At 39.9% G+C, this 24,031-nt stretch overlaps 1 protein-coding gene across 1 annotated transcript in view; it reads left to right on the forward strand.

Annotated features, from left to right (window-relative positions):
- The window catches only part of SREK1 (splicing regulatory glutamic acid and lysine rich protein 1), a 252,902-nt gene that overhangs the window by 95,862 nt on the left and 133,009 nt on the right, over positions 1 to 24,031 (forward strand). Inside the window, 1 exon segment of the mRNA XM_030193208.1 lies at positions 6,125 to 6,303. Within this exon segment, the coding sequence (XP_030049068.1) occupies positions 6,125 to 6,303 (179 nt within the window).

A 24,031-nucleotide genomic window follows, 5' to 3' on the forward strand; every position in this document is an offset into this window, starting at 1 on the left:
AAATAATAAGAAATAGCATAAGGAATGTCAAGTCAAATGCAAATCGCTGATAAGGAAGGCTAAGAGGGACTTCGAAAAAAGATTGCATTGGAGGCCAAAACACATAGTAAAAATGTTTTTAGGTATATTAAAAGCAGGAAGCCAGCAAAAGAATCAGTTGGACCGCTAGATGACCGAAGAGTAAAAGGGTCGATCAGGAAAGACAGAGCCGTAGCGGAGAGATTAAATGAATTCTTTGCTTCGGTCTTCACTGAGGAAGACTTGGATGGGATACCGGTGCCAGAAATGGTATTCGAAGCAGACGAGTCGGAGAAACTTAATTCTCTGTAAACCTGGAGGATGTAATGGGGCCGCTCTACAAATTGAAGTGTAGCAAATCTCCTGGACCGGATGGTATTCATCCCAGAGTACTGATAGAACTGAAAAATGAACTTGCGGAGTTATTGTTAATATGTAATTTATTCTTAAAATCAAGCGTGGTACCGGAAGATTGAGGGTGGCCAATGTAATGCCGATTTTTTAAAAAGGTTCCAGAGGAGACCCGGGAAACTTTAGACCGGTGAGTCTGACGTCGGTGCCGGGCAAAATGGTAGAGACTATTAAGAAGAACAAAATTACAGAGCATATTCAAAAGCATGGATAAATGAGACAAAGTCAAGATGGCTTTAGTGAAGGGAAATCTTGCCTCACCAATCTACTACATTTCTTTGAAGGGGTGAACAAACGTGGATAAAGGTGAGCCGGTGGTTTTGTTTTGTTTTTGTTACATTTGTACCCTGCGCTTTCCCACTCATGGCAGGCTCAATGCGGCTTACATATTGTATACAGGTACTTATTTGTACCTGGGGCAATGGAGGGTTAAGTGACTTGCCCAGAGTCACAAGGTGTATCTGGATTTTCAGAAGGCGTTTGACAAAGTACCTCATGAAAGACTCCAGAGGAAATTGGAGAGTCATGGGATAGGATGTAGTGTTCTATTGTGGATTAAAAACTGGTTAAAAGATAGAAAACAGAGAGTAGGGTTAATTGGTGTCACGGTTGTGCCCAGGTCCCTGGCTCGCCGTCACCTCGGTCCCCAGGGTTTAGACCTGGGGAATGCTGCGAAGTGATGGTTTACCGTTTCCCATGTTCCAGAAGATATGCTGGTCCGGTCCGGATCTTCCAGCTCTCCAGATTGTTTTGGGAGTTTTTTGGAACCAAGCAACACCCATACCTGGTGAACTCCCTTGTGACCTGCCTTTATTAACCACCTGGTAAGGTTCCTAGTTGCCTTGCAACAGTGTTCTTCAGAGGCGTTCCTTTGATGTGAGTTGTTGCAGTGCCTTTGTGCTTTTCGTTTTGGTGACTTTTACTCTGCTTGTTTATTGGACTATTCTTCTGCCTGCCGCCTGCCCAGACCCGGATTGTGATTGGACTATTCTTCTGCCTACAGCCTGCCCTGACCCGGCTTGTTTCTGGATTGTTCGTTTGCCTGCTGTTTTCCTGGAACCAAGCGTGTTTCTAGTGTTACCTGTTATTTGTCAGCATGCTGCTATGTCCTGCAGTCCTGCCTCTCTGTCCTGTCTGGTAAGTCCTGCCGGCCACCTGAAGCCAGAAGCTCAACTTCTGGTGAAAAGCGGCCAGGTGCAGGTGAAGCCTTGCTCCGGTCCACTGTGTTCCAGTTCCAGTCTGCCTCGTCTTGTGTTGGGGTGATTCTCCTGCTGCTCCTCGGCAGTGGCCCAAGGGCTCACAAACCTAGGTTCCTGCTGTGTATAAATGACAAATGGTCAGTATTCTCAATGGAGAAGGGTAGTTAGTGGGGTTCCCCAGGGTCTGTGCTAGATCAGCTGCTTTTTAACATATTTATAAATGACCTAGAGGTGGGAGTAACTAGTGAGGTAATTAAATTTGTTGATGACACAAAGTTATTCAAAGTTGTTAAATTGCGGGAGGATTGTGAAAAACTACAAGAGGACCTTAAGAGACTGGGAGACTGGACGTCTAAATGGCAAATGACGTTTAATGTGAGCACGTGCAAAGTGATGCATGTGGGAAAGAGGAACCCAAATTATAGTTACGTCATCTAAGGTTCCACGTTAGGAGTCACAGATCAAGAAAGGGATCTAGGTGTCATCGTTGATGATACGTTGAAACCTTCTGCTCGGTGTGCTGCTGCGGCTACGAAAGCAAATAGAATGTTAGGTATTATTAGGAAAGGAATGGAAAACAAAAATGAGGATGTTATAATGCCTTTGTATCGCACCATGGTGCGACCGCACCTCGAATATTGTGTTCAATTCTGGTCGCCGCATCTCAAAAAAGATAGAGTGGAATTAGAAATGGTGCAGAGAAGAGCGACGAAAATGATAAAGTGGATGAGACAACTTCCCTATAAGGAAGGGCTAAAGCGGCTAGGGCTCTTCAACTTGGAGAAAAGACGGCTGAGGGTATGTATGATAGAGGTCTATAAAATAATGAGTGGAGTTGAACGGGTAGATGTGAAGCATCTGTTTACACTTTCCAAAAATACTAGGACTAAGGGGGCATGAGATGAAACTACAATGTAGTAAATTTAAAACGAATCGGAGAAAATATTTCTTCACTCAACGTGTAATTAAACTCTGGAACTTGTTGCCAGAGAATGTGGTAAAGGCAGTTAGCTTAGCGGAGTTTAAAAAAGGTTTGGACATAGTTAAGTGAATAAGTTTGGGTAAATGGTGTGGTTCACTAATGGGGGGAGGGGAGAAACTTAAAATCTTGAGGATGGGTTTTCTTACTCTGTATTGTTCTTTCATGCTTACTTAAGTCAAATGATTTGAAGATTGTTGAAATGTTTGGTTGGTTTCTCAATAAAAAATGTTGAAACATAAAAAAGGTTTGGAAGGCTTCCTAAAGAAAAAGTCCATAGACCATTATTAAATGGACTTGGGGAAAATCCACTATTTCTGGGGTAAGCAGTACTTTTTTGGGGATCTTGCCAGGTATTTGTGACCTGGATTGACCACTGTTGGAAACAGGATGCTGGGCTTGATGGACCTTTGGTCTTTCCCAGTATGGCAATGCTTATGTACTTATGTCTCAGCAAGTCACAGCTCGGAAGATGTTGAGACTCTTGGGGCACATGGCCTCCACAGTTTATATAAGACCCATGGCATGTCTACATATGAGATCCGCTCAGTGGACCTTAGTTTCCCAGTGGTATCAAGCTGCTGGGAATCTAGAAGATGTCATCCAACTGTCCACCAACTTTCAGAATTCTATTTGGTGGTGGACGATTCGAACCAATTTGATCATGGGGCGTCCATTCCAAATTCCTCAGCTGCAGAAATTGCTGATGACAGATGCATCTCTTGTGGGGTGGGGAGCTCATGTAGATGGGTTTCACACTCAGGGAGCTTGGTCCATCCAGGAAACAGGTCTTCAGATCATCCTCCTGGAGCTTCAAGTGATTAGGGAACGCTCTAAAGGCCTTTAGAGATCGGCTGTCCAACCAAATTATCTTAATTCAAACAGATAATCAGGTTGCAGTGTACTATACCAACCCATCAGGGGGGCTCCGGATCTCGCCCTCTGTGTCAGGAAGCTGTCCAGATGTGGCTTTGGGCACGCTGTCACGGCATGTTTCTCCAAGCCACTTATCTGGCAGGCGTAAACATATATTTTTAGAAAGCCAAGATGATAAAATCAGTATCACCAATATGTCGTCAGCTAGACTTGAACATGAAATAAAACAATGTATGTTCCTATATTTGTTTATACACTATTTGATGTCCTGCCTTTTTGAAAGTCAGTTGTTTACAGTCTAATAATACATAAACTAATTTATCAATCAATGTTTACAATAAAAGCAAATTAGAATGCAATAGCAAATACAAAAATAACACATTAACAACAAAACAAGAACAAAGAGCAGAATAACAGCTTTGTTCTGGTTCATCATCCCACTTCCAGCAACCCATCTGTCTCATCCAGGCCCCCTATGATTCAAATGCCTTAGTAGAGTAACATGGCTTTAGCCCTGCTTTAATTTTTAAAAATTAATTCATGCCTGAGATTTTGGGGTAAGGTGTTCAAAGCACTGGAGCAGGACTTTTTAGAAATGGCATTTTGTCATGTAACATCTAACCTAGTAGCCCGGTTAGCAGAGGGAAGTGTTAACCAATTTTGTGCCAGTGACTGTAGTGTCCTCAGAAGTGTATAATGGATGAAAAGAGACTGCTTAATCCCTAAAAGGTTCCTGAACAGTTTACAATCACAGAAGCAAATGCATACATTGGAAAATTGCAAAATAAAAATCAGCCAAATAATGAGGAAGGCCACTATAAATTGTCTTATGGGTCAACACTAGTACCTTACGTTTGATGCAAAGACTAACTGGTAACTAGTGGTACTCTTTAATCGGTGCCTTAAACCATAAGATAAAACAAAACCTTATGTACTCTGTTGGAGACAGCGCTCATGGAAGAAAGAAGGCACATCCATCAGTGTGGCCTCATGCTTCTAACTTCACTCAGAGATCTGATGCAGAGTAGAGAGTTACTCAGGGACAGCAACTTAACCTGTCCCCTGCCAGAAATTAATGGCACCTTTAAAAAAAACAAAAAAAAATCTTCTTGTCTGTCTCTCTTTCTGTCTGGGTTCGAGCCGCAGCACTGCAGGCAAGAAAGGAACGGAAGTTGGAACTTGGAGCACTCTGACGCATACATGGAAGACTCATTTCTGATTCGCTGGCACTGTGTGCTGAGAGGTCGCCACATGCACGCACCAGTAGGTCAGGTGACCTCTGATCATGCCTGTGTCAGAGCAGAGGCCTACACATCAGCCCGGGAGCAGAGAGGGTTAATGGAAGACTTTCTGCATCTGTATTGTTAAAGCAAGGAGGAGAAGGAGGCAGCAGCACTCATTTGATACTTCATGTGAGATGCTGACGTAGGTGCAACTTCCACTTCCACGGGAACCCCTCAGGAACATCTTCCGTCTCCAGGAGAATCTGGAGGGGATTCCCATGGACCCCGTTCCCATGTAGGTCTCCTAATGCAGAGTTGCTTACAGATCTCAGGCTCTGGCAGTTCTCCTGGATACATGTTTAAAGCTTGCAAGTTGGCTGGCTATATATGTAGACCCCCAGAATGGCATACAATGAAGAGGCAAAAGCAAAATGCCGTGGCAAAAAGCTTTGTGGTCAAAAAAGCAAAGGTTAAAAATCCAAATATCGGAAGCCTTGTTTTTTGACTCGTCATTTTTAAAATTCTGTCTTCAACTATAGCAGCCGTAGGGTCTCCACAACATGGCCTGCATAACTTTGCACATAACACCATCAGCAGCATTAAACAAAGGGCAGTACTGTCTTTTACAGCAGCATTCTCGGTTCTCACTGCAATGTAACAATGTCCAGAAGTCTTGTTTCAGTTAGTTCATGGTATGCAGTTTACAAAATGGCAGCACATAGGTTCAAACAGTGCATAGGCTGTGATCATGCAAACTGAGACATGCTGTGGGCTTTTCCTATAAAATTCTGCAATCCTGTTCTTTATGATGTCATCCTAATAGTTTGACTTGATTCATCTTGTGTCCAGAGAACACTTATTATAGGTCAGTAACTCTACCTTCCCCTCCTTTCACCCATACAAAACACAACTTCCCTAAGACAATTGCTCTTCCACACACCAAAGCCAGAAAAATACAACTGAAGCCTTGTTCATCTAGCAAGAAGCCTAGTAAAGCAATTTTTTTAAATTAATACCTTTGTTCTTTGAACAAGGGACACTTCAATGAGAGACATCAGTTACTACTCAGTAAATAAAAAGCATAATAACGATTATAAAACATTTAAAAATGCACAGTAACACCTTTTCAGATAAGGCCTTTCTGATTTATTATCAACTATATCATCTCTCGTTTACACCCACAAACATATCTACTTGCTCCTTGCATCCCTCCATAAAAATGTAACTTAAATTTGTTGATTTTTTTTTTTAATCCACCTTGCTTTCAAACAGGGTGCTTTTCAGTCATAAACTGAAACATGAAAATCTGAAACATTCTAATCATGTAATAACTGATATTGTGAATATTGTTTGTGAATTTTATTTTCCTGTTTGATAATGCACATTTTTTCATTTAATCTACATTTTTCTCTTTTTAGACTACAACAGCAGAACAGCTGCTTGAGTTTTTTAAGCAAGTTGGTGAAGTGAAGTTTGTGCGCATGGCGGGTGATGAGACACAGCCAACACGATTTGCATTTGTGGAATTTGCAGACCAGAATTGTGTGCCTCGTGCACTGGCCTTTAATGGGGTTATGTTTGGAGATCGGCCACTGAAGTAAGTCATTTCATTGTTCATCTGTCATTCAGTAAGAAATTATCTGGAGCTGATTTTAAAAGTTAACTTCAAGTCCATTGATTTGTAATTCTTGATGCAGTGACTAGTGTTTGCTCCTAGTTCTCTGACAGCAGGTAGCCCTGCTGAAGATATCTGGCCTATGTTTTCGTGTTCATAGAAACATCCACAGCTTTTAGAAAATCTTTGCACATGTGTGTGGCAGGAGAACTTATCACTGGACTAGCAGTTTACCAATTCTTTGTCTTGCATCTAACTAGGATCATCAGCTTCCTTTTCTCTCAGAGCTGCTTGCTTCTGTAATCTGCTATATTTTTGTCCTCTTGCTGACTATAATTCCCTCTCGCCCTCCCTGGAACTTTCATTTCTTTCCACCCTCCCCAGAGCTTTCATTTCGTATATAGGCCCCTAAAATACATAATTGGCACATTATCATTTAATATAAATTAATGCCTAACTTGTATTCTACCATAGCACAGCTGTTCTACAGTTTCAACATGACTCTATTCAGTGCAAGAACTGTGGTGTCTTTTTCCTAAGGCAAATCATGTGGAAGCTCAGAGCTTGCCCCATATGTCTTCAACTATCTGTTGTGCAAAGGGAGCTTATCAAGCTCAGCCAGGAACTGTCTACAATTAAAGCAGCTGAAATTCAGGGCAACTGGAGAAAGGAGGAAGCAATATGAATAGTCTTGGAGAGAAGATAGAACATCTGTCACACAGGTGTCATCTACAACAGTGTTTCTCAAGTCTAGTCCTGGAGTACCCCTTGCCAGTCAGTATTCATTGTGGATATCCTGAAAACCTGACTGGCAAGGGGTACTCCGGGACTGAACTTGGGAAACACTGATCTACAGACCTCCAATACATAGAGGCTGGAAATGAAAGGTGAGGTGCTGTTCCTGGGAGATTTCAACTTGCCTGATTTAGATTGGAATGGCGATATTGCAGTTTTTTGAGGTTGTATGCCTTTTTATGTTAATTTTGGCATTAGTTCAACATCGTAAGGCAGCTGCTGGGAGCAGAGCTTTAATGTGATTGCTGTTCATTATTCGGCTGATATAAGATGAGACCCCTGACACAGGGAATCTTTCAGCTGAAACACGGCTGTGAAGGGACAGTGGAGGGTTGAGAGTTAATTGACTTACCAAGGGTCACAGGAGCTGCATTGGGAATTGAATCTGGTTTTCCTGGTTTTTAGCCCACTGACTGTACTAACCATTGCCCCTGTGTAGATAATTCACAAAAGTAACAAGAGTAATTGTATGGTTATTAAGAAATAAGTCTAAAAAAGTCTGTGTACTATGACAGCAGCTATAACTTGGCGCTGTTTTGTATCATTGTGGCAACATATACAAGTATAGAGTAATGCTTCTAAGTAGAGAAAATAATCCAGAAGTTCACAAACTCCTTTCCTTTTACCTTTCCTGTTAAGCATTTCTATTTATTCCGCTTTCCTTTTGCCTGTCTCTTCTCAAGTACATCTATCCTGTTTCTCTTTTATGGCTTTTCACTCCCTGTGTGTCTCTCTCATATACCAGTTGTTTGTTTGTTTTTATCCTCCTAATCTGTATTTTCACACAGCTTTCAGTTGTCATTCTGCAACAGTACAAGAAGTTACCAAATTACGATTGATACAGTCCTAATCCTCAGTTTCCAGATCCCTTCTGTCAGTTCCCTTCTCCACCACTGCCAACTTCAGGCTCCGCTCATTCTGCCTTGCCTCACCCTTTGCCTGGAACAATCTTCCTCAACCCCTACGCCAAGCTCCCTCCCTACCCATTTTCAAATCTCTGCTTAAAACTCACCTCTTCAATGCCGCGTTCGGCACCTAACCTCTCATGAAATATAGTGTTACCTACCAGACGGACTCTACACTTGTCTTTAGATTGTACACCTGTCTTTTTAGATTGTAAGCTCCTTGAGCAGGGACTGCCCTTCCATGTTAAATTGTACAGCGCTGCGTAACCCTAGTAGCGCTTTAGAAATGTTAAGTAGTAGTAGTTTCCAGATTTTCCTTTTTTCCTGTTTTTTTTTTTTTTTCCTTCTTTTTGCTGGTTTAATCAGTTTTCAAGATTTGGTCTAGAGCTACTAGAGTGGATTACTGCAGGAGCTCTGAGACAAGGCAGGGCTGGAGCTTGGCAAGAACTTGGAGGCAAGGCAGGACAAGACACACAAGGCTGGACCTCATAGCACGGCCCAGCAGAACTTTTGCGAAGGCACTTGAGGAGGTCCTGGACTTCTCTTAAAAGCGCTCAGGCGTGTGACATCACTTCTGACGTGCCCCTCAGAATTTCCACTGCTAGCCCTATAAACACCTAGGAGGATGTTGCACAACAGTAGAGGAGAGAGGATGCCATCTGGGGGAGGGGGTCAGGACAGATTGTGATGACAACCTTACTGACCAGAAATCTCACTTTTAAGCTTTACTAAATCATCAAGTCCATCTTCTTCAGAGCCTTCCAGATAACCTCTAGAGTCACTGCCACGGGTTCAAGCAATCAAACCGCTTCCCCTAACTCTCACTGTAAGCCTGCACTTACTTTAGAACTGTTAAGCTTCCACTTTTATAGCAGTTTACACTCTTATTAGAGCTGCTGAGCTCCAACATTTATTGTAGCCTGCTCTTGGGGAAGGCTTTCCTCAGCCATCATCTTTCACAACATAATTTCAAACCAGGCAGATGGTTGGTGATACCAGAAAGCACCTCCCACAATAGACAGTTTGCTTCTGATGCTCTACTTCTATCAGAACTGCTGAACTCTCACTGTGAGCCTGTATTCCCATCAGAACTGCTGAGCTCCCACTTTCACTGTAAGCCTGACTTATAGGTGTCCAGGACTTCACTCCCGAGCATCTGACTGTGAGTAACCTATATATCCTAAATTGACACCAAAATGAACACAATCAAAATACTTCTGGTAATCTACTCCCTGTCACTGATCCACCCAGCACTATCCATCCCACTCATAGAACATTACTTCATACCCACCCTACAAAATCACCAAAGACTGATCAAACATTCCACACTCCACCAAACTGACTCTCATCACACTAAAGGAAAACTATCTAAACATGGACATCACCAACAAAACGAGAGGAAAGACCACAACAAACACACATCACCCAAAGAACGACAACTAACAAAAATCCACATAACACCAAACCTAGGTGCCCCATACCAAAACATCCAGGTAGGCTACATCAATGCTAGATCCGTAATCAACAAAACAACAACAATATCAGATTGGGTCACCTCAGAAAACCTCAACCTCATCTTTATCAATGAAACATGGATTCACAACCAAAACAACTCCGTAATCCTTGAACTGTGCCTGCCAGGTTACAAAATCACCTACCGAACCAGGTCGGAAAAGAGAGGTGGAGGCATAGCACTAATATACCGAGAAAAATTCACCACCGAAACCACAGCCACCTCCATGACACCCCAACTAGAAATTGCCTCATTTAAAATCCATAACAACTCCCTAACCGATCACCAAAATTGCGTATTATTCTACAGACCACCTGGCAACTGGAAGGAAAGTCAGCCCACCTTCATGGACTTCATATCAAACAACTGTGTAAATAACAACAACATACTGCTACTAGGCGACATTAACCTTCACCTAGAAGACCCCAACTCCACAAGCGCACTTGAATGTAAAGACTTCCTACAGTCCTGGGATTTTAAATGGCCCCACATGCAAACTACCCATATCAAAGGACATACATTGGACCTCCTATCACATAAACTACCTACAGACAATAATCTATTAATAACAGATATCAAATGGACAGCAATACCTTGGACTGACCATTACAAACTGAACCTAACTCTAAACTGGTGGAAGAAGGGCTGAAACAGTACACCAGAACGTATTACTTACACTACAAGAGGGCAAATCGATCCACAAATATTCTGGCAACAAATATATGACAATGAATGGACAACACGCACTGATTCCATACTTTCTCAACCACTGGGATGGCAGATGCAACAGCGTACTAAACAAAATAGCACCCTTAAAAACAAAAATATCAAAAAGACAAAACATTATACCTTGGTTCAATGACGAACTAAAAAAACTCAAAACACAATCTAGAAAACTTGAACGAGTATGAAGAAAGACAAAAGATGCATGCACTCAACGCATGGAAACAAATGCATAGAAAATACAAATACACAATAAAACAAACCAAAAGGTCCTACTACAAAACCAAATTAGGACCGGACTATAAAAATATGAAGAAACTATTCCTTTTTTTTTTTTTTTTAATTATTTTATGTATCATTTTACTTAATTACATTCACATTTATCACATAAATGTAAGGAAATACAGAAATTAATATAAAAAGGAAAACATTTTCTCTCAACAATATATATTTACATAATTGTCCACAATTGGAAGATCCAAGATCAGGAAAACAATCTTAAAGAAAATAAGAAAAACTCAAAACGGTTAATCTTACACATTTTCTGAGGGAGGAAGGTTAATCGGTTATTGCAGCCGGTACAGTGGTAACTGAAGGAAGTTGCTGCAGAGGATTCATCATCTGTTTCCACAAACTCTATAATTTCTTAGGTTCAAACAAATAAGTAATAAGAAAAATAAAACACTTACAAGGGAATCGTGCTAGGAAGGTCCCACCTGGGGCAATGATTCCTGGCTGAAAAGCCAAGACTTCACACCTCCCAGTCTGTGATTCCCTTGATGTGTCAGGAAATATATTCATCTTTGAACCCAAAAAACTATCAACCATATATCGGAAATACAATTTGAAAACGTTGTTCCTATCTAATCAAAGACGAAAGTCACTAATAATATAGCTCTATCTATAACTTCTGAATTTTCCAAATTGTCAATTAAACACATCTCTTTTCTCTGAAAGAAGATTTTAAAGGAAATATAATTTTAGTCACCAAAAGGTGGCTATCAGAAGGTATTAGCAAAGTATCAGAGAAATATTTCTTCAAGAATTCAGTAGCTAATATATAGGATATTATAGGTAAATTTATCATTCTCAAGTTATTTTCCCTTAATTGGTTCTCCAGAAATTCCAGTTTTTACAAGAAAAATAACTATTCATTACCAAATTATCTAATTTTCTAAGCCATTTCCGTAATCAAAGTCTCTTTTTATATCTTGGACTTCCACTTTGTTAGATAAGTATTAATATAAATTCTTTAACTCACATAGTGAAAAATTTTAAACATTTGAAGAAGACAGTTATTCACATTCTGCTGCAGTTCCTATAGTATGTCCTTTTTGACATTGGCGTGTTGGAGTAGGCTCTTGAACAACACTAGTAGGCGACGTAGATTAGGAACAATCTCTTTATTTAAATATACACTCGACTCAACACAGCCGTGTTTCGGCGCTACAGACGCCTTCTTCAGGAGTCTATGAAATAAAACCAAACAATGGTAATATAACAAACATGCAGAACAAAAGTAAAATAAGTGTAGAACGTTAAATGTGTGATAAACATAAATTCCATGTAGAATTAAAAAATTAATAAAAACATTTTTTATAAAACATTTAAAAAAAAAAAAAAAATTATTATTGCAGAAATGCTATAATATATATACACATATACATACACATATACATATATATATATATATATACACACATACATATACATACATATATATACACATACATATAAAATCCATAAATGTAAAAATACATATACTCAAACATACATGCATATATAGTTTTCAAATATATAATAAATACTTAAATTATTAAATTATTTAAAAATATTAGATTATATATAACATACGATAAAGGTGTTGTATATTACCAATCAAAGAAGGATGACATCTAAAAGTTAGCAGAAAAAACATCAAAATGAAGTATAACGAAAAAACTCAAAATACAGTGAAATAAATAAAACACACAACCAATTAGTAAATAATATATGATATATATGATGTAACCATATAAGTTAAGTATCATAGATAAACTGATCTTGTGATATATAAATATACGAATATTAAGCTCAAAGAGAATGAAAGCAAGGCTTCTGCTACAATTGTAATCCTATAGATAAAGCAGAAAATGCTCAGTTATTTATGGCAACATGGCAGGCTTAAAGAATATGTTTTGAATATATATATATATATATATATATATATATATATATATATAAAGGGTGTATATGCATATATCAGAAAATCAATGCATAAAGTTTAGTATCAAACAATATCTGCGTATATCCTATCCACAAATACACCAATATTTCAAAAAAGTCTTAAGAAAAAAAATATATAATATGGCACAAATGTTGAAAAAAACCTAATTTGTAAAAATTAATGCATAATTTAGTGAGCACACAGGACCTCCGTTATTCTGTGCTCAGAAAAGATATAAATATAATAAAAATAAATAAGAGTCTGTGATGTGAATACCCAAAATAGATGGTGCAGATTTTATCCTGTGCTGTTTAAAACTAAACATCATAATAGATGCAGCACCTGATGTTAAAAAATAGAAATACAAAGACAAAGAATCCACTCTTTAGATGTATAGTCGCAGGATAAGTAAACTGTAATGAAGGACTTACCACTGCCGATGCAGGAAAAAAAGCTCAGCGTATTCAATTGCACTTCTGTGAAGTCAAAAGGGGCGTGTTCACAGTAAGTCCGTTTTATAAGAGAAAAAGCCCGCCAAAAGGAGCAATCAGCTGTGCAGGCTTAAAGTATAATGAGTAGCACTCAGTATGACGTATCTAGTTTGAAAATAAAGAGATTGTTCCTAATCTACGTCGCCTACTAGTGTTGTTCAAGAGCCTACTCCTCCTACTCCCCCTTTCCTCAGATTCTACTTTTCGTAGGAATTTGTGTACCTCCACCCTTGTGGTGGTTTGGCTTGCTTTATGACATTGGCTTCACCAAGTCCAATTTCTCCACAGAAACCGCTCCAGATATCTTCGGGGGGAAGAGCTCACTCTCCAATCCCCCAGTTGGTTTATTATCTGGAGTCGATGCTGCGCCAGGACCTCCTCGGGTCACATGAAAATCCTAACCCACTTCGGGTGTTTCCATTATTGACCTCCATAGCGAAGCATTAATATTTCCGGGTCTTGGAGGGGTCGTGCCAACAGGGGGACTCAAAGTCACTCCCTCCACTGAGATTCGGCAATAAAGCCTTGCTGTTCCCCGAAGCAAGAACCGATATCCCCGACGTTATGACCCCGAATCTCTCCAAAATAGACTGAGAAGTGGTGGGAACCCCAGCCGTGTTCGAGGAGGACAGCACCACGGCTTTGCCTTTTCTCTTCCCCATTCTCTGAGGAGCGCGCCTTCTTCTTCAGGCATTCTGGTGTAAAACGGGAACTCAACTAGCGTACGTCCTCCCTCAACGCCATCTTGGATCCTCCAGGTTGGGACATTCTTTGTCTGGTTTCTCCTCAGAGGCCTGTCTGATATGGGTAACCCTACAGCATAGCCCTCTGAGTCATTGAAACACGGAAGCCCCTCCACCACTTGCAAGGTGGTGTCCCTTCGGAGGGGATGAAGAAACTATTCCAACTCGTAAATAAGTTACTAGACACCACCCCTATCACCACAACCAACACAGACATCCTACCCGCAGACAAACTTGCTAACTACTTTTTTTTTTCTGTTCCAATATTTTTATTGTGTTTTGTAGTCAATAACAAATGGCTAAAATAAAAGCAAATAACCAGCATAACAGATTAACAATAACAAAGCATCAGCATACATGTTCAGACTAAGATTATACAAGAATTATTGCTATAACAAGTCATGATCATACATAAATTCAACTCTAAGAGAGGTTATTATGTAGTTGATCTAGTAAAGAAGTCCATATTTTATTGTATTGAACAAGTGAGTTATGTTTTTCAGCCGCAGCATATTCATATTTAGCTAATATACACACAGAATTCCACCAAGTTAAATACGTTACTTTGGTAAGGTCTTTCCAACAAAAGAAAAGGGTTCTTAAGGCTTGATGTAACATTATGTCTAATAATTGTGCTTGATATTTGTCTAGTGGTGATTGTATCATTAGGGATCCAAATATGACTATGTTATATGTTAAAACATCTTGAATATTCAAGGTGGATGATATTGTGTTCCATACAGAGTTCCAATAATCTTGAACAAATGAGCAAGAATAAATAATATGTTTGAGATTTCCAACATCCTTTTCACATGTCCAACATTTATTCATATTGAAGGTTCTAATATGTCTTCGTTCCTGGAAAAATTCATACCTGAAATACTAAATATAAAATTCAATAAAGACTTTGAAATTGAAAGAGCACATAGAGTGCCGACTTACCGGAGCCCTCATGACATATACCCGAGGCAAGTAGTGCTCAAAGTTCTCAGATATAATCAAGTATCTGAGATAATGCAACAAGCAAAAATCAAAGCTCCTATAAAATATGAAGGATCGACCTTGCATTTCCTTCCAGACCTCAGCAAGAACACCATCAAGCAAAGAAAATCCCTCTTGGCCTTTCGTCCCAAGCTGAAAGAGTTAAATGCTAGATTTGGCATTTTTTATCCTGCACGCATGAGAGTCACGATCAATAACAAAACCAAAGATTTCACAGAAGCTGAAGATCTGGCCAATTTCCTGGATGAAATATCCCCAAGCAAGATTGATGCATCTTGATAAGTTGTTAATCAAGTTTCAATCCTTCTCCCCTGCTTACATGTGAACAGAGTCAGAGCCATCGGCCAGTTGATTTTCTCACACTTCAGATCAGTTAACGATGTTTACAAGATTTACTTTTTCTTGGAGTCAGGTTTCAAACACAAAGAAGCTGAAGACCTGGCTAATTACCTGGATGAGTATCCTGACAAGTTATCTAACAACTCTATCTCCGCTCTGCCTTCATTTATTTGTAGTTAGAATTGTCTACCATTCATTTCAGTTTAATTTTATACTACACTTAATAGAACAGCACGCTGTTTAAATTTTCTTTGAGGTTGCTTACAAGGTTCTTGGAAACAAATTTACATATAATCACAACTCAGTGACGATATATTTGTAAGTCAAATGTATTTATCATAAGCTTAAAAGTTGTAATGTCAGGTTTATTGTTTATTTTAACTTAACGATCTAAGATGGCAATGCAAGCAGGACTACAAGCAGTCCACAACATGGCGGCACTCATCTTCTCTCTCTTCCCTTGCTAACTACTTTAATGAAAAAATAATAAAACTACGCAGCACACTTCTTCATCACAATACCGACATAGAAATCTTCTTCAACGATCTGGACCCATCCTCCGAAGGATACCCAGCTGACTGCATTTGGACAACATTTAATCTCCTCAGCACCGAATCAGTTACACAAGCGACTCACAGGTTTGCCAAGACTCACTGCAAACTGGATACATGTCCCAGTCCTCTACTTAAGTCTGCCCCAGACCGCTTCATAGCAGACCTTGCATCCCATCTAAACTTCATGTTACAACAAGGTCTCTTCCCTGAGGAACATGGCAACATCCTACTCACCCCAATACCAAAAAACGCCAAGAAAAGCACAAACGATATCACCAATTACCGCCCAGTTGCGTCTATCCCATTAGTAGTAAAAATGGAGAGCTTCGTGACTAAACAGCTTACAGAATACCTGGACAAGTTCTCAATACTACATAATTCACAATCCGCGTTAGGAGTTACGGATCAAGAAAGGGATCTGGGTGTCGTCGTCGATGATACGCTGAAACCTTCTGCTCAGTGTGCTGCTGCGGCTAGGAAAGCGAATAGAATGTTGGGTGTTATTAGGAAGGGTATGGAGTCCAGGTGTGCGGATGTTATAATGCCGTTGTATCGCTCCATGGTGCGACCGCAGCTGGAGTATTGTGTTCAGTACTGGTCTCCGTATCTCAAAAAAGATATAGTAGAATTGGAAAAGGTACAGCGAAGGGCGACGAAAATGATAGTGGGGATGGGACGACTTTCCTATGAAGAGAGGCTGAGAAGGCTAGGGCTTTTCAGCTTGGAGAAGAGACGGCTGAGGGGAGATATGATAGAAGTGTATAAAATAATGAGTGGAATGGATCGGGTGGATGTGAAGCGACTGTTCACGCTATCCAAAAATACTAGGACTAGAGGGCATGAGTTGAAGCTACAGTGTGGTAAATTTAAAACGAATCGGAGAAAATTTTTCTTCACCCAACGTGTAATTAGACTCTGGAATTCATTGCCGGAGAACGTGGTACGGGCGGTTAGCTTGACGGAGTTTAAAAAGGGGTTAGATAGATTCCTAAAGGACAAGTCCATAGACCGCTATTAAATGGACTGGAAAAATTCCTCATTTTTAGGTATAACTTGTCTGGAATGTTTTTACGTTTGGGGAGCGTGCCAGGTGCCCTTGACCTGGATTGGCCACTGTCGGTGACAGGATGCTGGGCTAGATGGACCTTTGGTCTTTCCCAGTATGGCACTACTTATGTACTTATGTACTTAGGATTCCGATCCCACCATAGCACCGAAACTGTCCTAGTCACCCTCCTGGCCAAATTCAAGCAGGAGATTGCCACAGGCAAAAGCATACTCCTCCTCCAGTTCGACATGTCGAGTGCATTTGACATGGTAAACCACAACTTACTACTAAGAATACTAGGCCACTCCGGGATTGAAGGAAACATACTTAACTGGATCAAAGGCTTTCTAACCACCAGAACTTATCAAGTAAAATCGGTCAAACATATCACCACTGTGGAAAGCAGTCTACGGAGTACCTCAAGGATCACCATTATCACCAATACTCTTCAACATGATGATGATTCCACTGGCACAGTCCTTATCCAACCAAGGCCTTAACCCATTCATTTACGCACATGATGTTACAATATACATCCCCTTCAGACATGATCTGACAGAAATAACCAACAAAATCAATGATAGTCTGAACATCATGGACTCCTGGGCAAACTCATTCCAACTGAAACTGAACACCAAAAAAAACATATTGCCTCATCCTCTCCTCTCCATATAACAAATACAAACCCACAACCATAAATACTCCAGGACATACCCTCCCTACCTTGGACAGTTTGAAAATACTCGGTGTCACACTCAATCACAACCTTACCCTCGAGAGCCAAGTTAACAAAGAAAATGTTCTATTCAATGTGGAATCTCAAAAGATTAAAACCTTCCTTCCCAAGAGCAACTTTTCGATACCTAATACAATCAATGGTCCAAAGCCATGCAGATTATTGCAACAGAATCTATGCGGGCTGCAAAGAACAATTCATAAAAAAGCTCCAGACCGCCCAAAATACAGCAGCCAGGCTGATATTCAGCAAAACAGGCTTCGAAAGTGCCAAACCCCTCCGAGAAAAGTTGCATTAGTTCCCAACCAAAGAATGGATCATCTTCAAAATCTGCACCTTAGTCCACAAAATTATGTACGGCGTAGTCCCAGGATACATGACAGACCTTATAGACTTACCAATAAGAAACAAAGTCAGGTCGTCAAGATCCTACCTAAACCCACACTACCCAAATTGCAAAGGACTGAAATACAAAACAACTTACGCAGCTGGCTTCTCCTACCTAAGTGCACAACTATGGAATGGGCTCCCAAAAGCTGTGAAAACAATCCACGACCACTTGAACTTCAGGAAATCATTAAAAACCTACCTCTTCAAAAAGGCCTACCCCAATGACCCCATGTAACCCTCTTCACCTACCAACACAGCATGACTATGATGGAACAGGACATCACACAATCTTCATCCATTCCGACCCTCCACTTATACCTCATACGATCACTATACAATTTTGTATTTGTTATCCACCAACTGGGCAAACGCCTTTGACGGTACTATGTAAGCCACATTGAGCCTGCAAATAGGTGGGAAAATGTGGGGTACAAATGCAACAAACAAATAAAAATAAATAATGTCTCAGTAGTTCCACAGCATCCCTGTCCCCTGTGCTTCGGGGTTCTGATAGTGACGTTGGCTTCAGGAGCATCTACGGGCAAGGAGCAGCTGCTGCTGGGCATGGCGGTGTAGTAGATGCCAGAGGGGACAGAGGGACATTTTCTTGCCCCAGTAGTGAGGACGCTTCCTCGCCCAGACTCGCAGCAAGACCCCCCTCCTTGGTGAATCTTGAAGTTGCTTGGAGGCATATCACTCAAGTGTTTGCTGGACAGGGAAAGAGGTGCGGGCTGGCACTGGAAAAGCCTCCAAAGCACCCTTCTGTATGGTATGAGGCATAATCACAGAGGGGAAATGAGAAAAGCTAGCAACACCACACAGGTATGGAGCGCCAAACCAGTGTGCCACTATCTTGGCTGCTCCCCTCAGGCCCAGCTCAGCCTTTCAACAGGAACTATCTTGATAGCCTGAACATTGGGATTTAATGTATTTATTTATTTATTTGTTGCATTTGTTGCATTTATTTATTTGTCCCACATTTTCCCACCTATTTGCAGGCTCAATGTGGCTTACATTATTCCGTGATGGCGATCACCATTTCTGGAATGAGGAATGCAAAGTGGTATTGCATTAAGGTTCATTAGTGACAGAGTAAATTAAGCAGTCATGTATAGAGAATTCATTTTAGGAATAAGAAATAAAGTGGTATTGCATTAAAGTTCATTAGTGACAAAGTGAATGAAGCAGTTGATTATAGAGAGTTCGGTTTTGTCCAGTTCTGGTATTGGTTTCGTTGTCTGGTATTTAGGATGGATCATTGTGGTATGCTTTATTGAACAGGTTGGTTTTTAGTGATTTTTGGAAGTTTGTTAGGTCGTGCATTGTTTTTATCGCGTTTGGTAGTGCATTGCATAGTTGCGTGCTTATGTAGGAGAAGCTGGATGCATATGTTAATTTATATTTTAGTCCTTTGCAGCTTAGGGTAGTGGAGATTCAGGAATGTGCGTGCTGACCTTTTTGTGTTCCTGGGTGATAGGTCTATGAGGTCTGACATGTAGACCGGGGCCTCTCCGTGAATGATTTTATGAACTAGAGTGCATATTTTGAACGCAATACGTTCTTTAAGTGGGAGCCAGTGTAGTTTTTCTCTTAAGGGTTTGGCGCTTTCGCATTTCGTTTTTCCGAATATGAGTCTGTCTGCTGTGTTTTGGGCAGTTTGGAGTTTCTTAATGATTTGTTCTTTGCATCCGGCATAGATTGCATTGCAGTAATCTAGGTGGCTTAGCACCATTGATTGTACCAGGCTACGGAATATTTCTCTTGGGAAGAAAGGTTTTACTCTTTTGAGTTTCAACATTGAATGGAACCTTTTCTTTGTTGTATTCTTCGCATGGCTTTCTAGTGTGAGATTTTAGTCTATTGTAACTCCGAGAATTTTCAGGCTATCTGAAACAGGAAGAATGTAGTCTGGGTTGTTAATAGTGGTGGATTTGTTCATGTTATATTGTGATGAGAGGATGAGACATTGTGTTTTTTCTGCGTTGTTTTAATTGAAATGCATCCGCCCATGAGTTCATGATTTGGAGGCTGTGTTTGATTTCATTTGTGATTTCTGTTAGATCATGTTTGAACGGGATGTAGATCGTAACATCGTCTGCGTAGATGTAAGGATTAAGGCCTTGGTTGGATAGCGATTTGGCTAGAGGTCTCATCATTAGGTTGAAAAGGGTCGGTGAAAACTGTGATCCTTGGGGTACTCCGCATTCTGGCTTCCATGGTGATGATGTATTCGAATTTGATATCACTTGGTATGTTCTTGCAGTTAGGAAGCCTTTGATCCAACTAAGTATACTTTCTCCAATCCCGAAGTATTCTAGGATGTTTAATAGGATTTTATGGTTTACCTTGTCGAACGCGCTGGACGTGTCGAATTGTAGACGAAGTACATTATTGCCAGTTGCAATTGCTTGTTTGAATTTGGTTAGGAGAGTGCTTAGTACTGTTTTGGTGCTGTGGTTGGATCAAAATCCTGATTTTGATTCATGTAATATTGAGAATTTGTTTTAAGTAGTCGGTAAGCTGCTTGGTTACCATACTTTCCATTAGTTTGACTGCCAGAGGGATAGATGCTACCGGGCGGTAGTTGGTTGTCGTTTGCTTTTTTTCTTTTAATCTTTAGGTATTGGGGTGAGTAGTATGTTTCCTTTATCCTTAGGGAAGAGACCGTGTTGTAACATGTAGTTTAGGTGTGATGTGAGGTCTGTTATGAAACGTTGAGGGGCGGATTTTATTAAGTTGTTGGGACATATGTCCAGTTTGCAGTGGGATTTGGTGAACCTGTTGATGCATGGGTGATGGTTTCATCGGTAAATAGAGCGAAGTTTGTCTAGATCCGGTCTGCTGGATATTCATCGGGGATTGGGTCTAGACAGTCAATGAATTTTTCATGATCGGTGGTATTAAGAGGTAGTGTGATTCGTAGCTTTATAATTTTCTCATTGAAGTATTTAGCAAGGTTGTCTGCTGATGGGGTGTCTGTGTTGGTTGTGGTAACCGGTGTGGTATCTAGTAGTTTGTTTACGAGTTGGAAAAGTTTATGTGTGTCTTTGTAGTCTGGCCCTATTTTGGTTTGTACTATAGAAAACACTTGTTTCGTATTAATTCTTTGACCCTATCAATTTAGTATAATGTTTCTTTTTCTTAAGAATTATTTGAGATTTATAGGTCTTAATCACAAATTTCTATTTGTTTTCACTCTAAAGTATTTTTTCCTCCAGTGTCTTTACTGTCTCCTATGCTTTTGTTTAAGACATAAAAGTTCAAAATCAGACAACTTGGAATCTTTTCTAACAGTTTTATTTACTCTTTTCAGTGACGTTAGCTCATTCAGCAAATCAGTACATATTAGGTTCCAATTATCAATCACATTTAATACTTCAGCCTGCTGCAATTTCTCATCAATTTATTAAAAAAAAAAAAACACCCTTCAAATTTAATTTATTTCCTGTCCTTGTATTTTTCTTTGTCTAGCCCTTCAAGGAACAGTAAAATCTTAAAGAAGGGTGATCAGACCAAGGATCCTGCTTCCAGTTATTCAAATGTACCACTATATTGATGGAATTGTCTTAGAAAAAGCCACTAAATATAAAATATGACTCTTATCGTGTGTTACATAATTATTAGCCTGGACTAAATTCCAGTTATTTAAATGTTCAAGCAGATCCCTAACCATTCTGTCAGTCACTTCCTCTAAAGGTAAATTAAAATCAGCAAAGACTAATGTTCAGGTTGATTGTTTTGGAGAGGAGGTAAGGGAAGAAAGAGGCTTCTGGGAAATTCAGGGGAAGGAGTTATGATTTTGTTTTTATATTTTATATTAGGTGACATTTGTGTGAGTGGATTTTATGGATGTTACAATGCAAACCACTGTGGACTAACAATTTCAGTATTTGTGGTATATACATTTTAAATAAGCATAAGCCTAATAGATGTTTTAGTATCAGGTGATTATTCCTTACATCACATGAAGAGAGAAGATCCTAGAGTACCAGAAAATGCAGTTGGAGCTTAAGAAAATGTTTCAAAAAGATAAATGTTTCCTATTGCGTTTGGGGACTATAGGCCTGATTGAATGCAATTTCCAAGCACTCGTTGTTTTAAGAACATAAAAATAGCCATACTGAGTCACACCAGTGGTCCATCTATTCCAGTATCCTGCTTCTAACAGTAGCCAATTCAAGTCACAAGTATGACAGAAACCCAATTAGTAGCAACATTCCATGCTGCCCATCCTGGAGCAAGATTTGTCTTCCCCCATGTCCATTTCAATAACAAACTATGGACTTTTCCTCCAGGAAATTGTCCAAACCTTTTCTAAACCCAGATATGCTAACTGCTGTTACCACATTCTCTGGAAGCGCGCTCCAGAGCTTAACTAATCTTTGAGTAAAAAAATATTTCCTCCTGTTCGTTTTAAAAGTATTTCCATGTAATTTCATTGTGTCCACTTATCTTTGTTCTTTTTGAAAAAGTGAAAAAGCAATTTACTTCTACCCATTCTACACCACTCAGGATTTTCTAGACATCAATCATATCTCCCCTTAGCCATCTCTTTTCCAAGCCGAAGGGCCCTAACCTCTTCAGCCTTTCTTCATAAGGGATGAGTTCCATCTCCTTTATCATTTTAGTCACTCTTTTTTGAACCTTTTCTAATTCCGCTCTATCTTTTTTTTGAGATACGGCGACCAGAATTGAACGCGATACTCAAGGTGAGGTCACACTGTGGAGTGACACGGAAGCATTATAATATTCTTGGTCTTATTTTGTATCTCTTTCCTTATAATTCCTACCATCCTATCATCTTATAAATACAGTACCAGAGTCTTTGATATGATGCACGCACTACAGTGCGTGCTAGTAAATCTGAAAGAGTGAGTTATTTTCCACAGGGGGCATGACTTTTGGGCGCATGTTCATTTTTTTTTCCTTTATTAAATTTGCATGCAAGTTAAGTGGATTGGCAGCACATTTCTAGCTTTTCTTGTGGACACCATAAAGTGTTTTATTTCAATTTTTACAGGCTTGATTGATTGTGAGGTTTCTTTTCTGGCTCATATGCTTACTCCTTGCGTTGAGCACTGTAGAGCTGGCAGCAGGAAACAAACCTGTTCCCATAGCAACCAGGGGTTGGGTCTTTGTAGCAGGTTATGGCCCCCATGAATAAAGCCTTTGTAATTCCATAACTCTTGCATGTTCTTTCTTTAGTTATATGCATTCACTGCAGAAATGGAATAATATGTGTCCTGTTATTAAGATTTCTTTGCATAGAAAAATTTCCACTTAAGTCATTTTGACTGATAACTATAAATAAATTGTAACACATTTTAATGCTGTCCAGCCCATTAATCTATATTCCAAATTATTCAGTCTATGGAAGATGACCAGGCTCAAGTCCTGTGCTATCTGAGTGATTTTTTTCCATCCCTTAGCAAAGAATCGCTTAAGATCGCCCAACTTGATCTTAAAGTCCCACAGCCTTGCTTGTACTACTGAGGTGTTCTTGTTCAGGGATTGCACAGGCTCTGTTTGCAGGGACCAAACCCTGCCACCTTGTTTGCTACAAAGATATGTCTCCTGGTCCACATGGTGAGCTAAAAATATGCTTCCGACTTACTCAACTTACATGCAAATTTAATAAAAGAAAGCAAAGTGCAAGCAAATGCCAGGTCATATTTGCGCCAAATAGTCCTGTGCCGATATATATATTGGCATCCAAATGGCACCTAACTGTCCTGCTTCATATTCTGCGTACTCAGGCTTAGACGTGAGGTTCATTTCTGTCTTGATACGTGCAAAACTAACTTATTTGTTGCCCATAGAGAAAATGAGACAGCTCCACTCTGAATGCAAGAATAGCAGCTATATGAGCTTAGAGAACTCCAAAAAGCCATGGAGACTCTCTCAAGGGAGGTAAAAGATCAGTTTCAAACATTTCCAGGAAACAGAAGTGTAGAAACCACTTGATACAGTCAACATATAATGCTTTTGAAACTGTATCCAGAGTATAAGTGACTGCCATTACAACTTCTATATGGCCAAGATCATCTGGCTTCAGTGAAGATGCTCGCCAAAGATTTGCAGATGCCCCCTGCACAGGAGTGGATTAGTAGCCTAATAGCTAGTGTTTTTGTTTGTTTATTATAAGAACTTGGTATATCTGATAAGCAGGTCAAGGCAGTTCACAGAATGCAAATTAAGTAGAACTGTGGAATAGAACGCCATTGAAGATAGGATAGTTACAAAACCACACCACACATAAAACAGG

This window comes from Microcaecilia unicolor, chromosome 2, assembly GCF_901765095.1.
Source record: "Microcaecilia unicolor chromosome 2, aMicUni1.1, whole genome shotgun sequence".
NCBI lineage: Eukaryota > Metazoa > Chordata > Amphibia > Gymnophiona > Siphonopidae > Microcaecilia > Microcaecilia unicolor.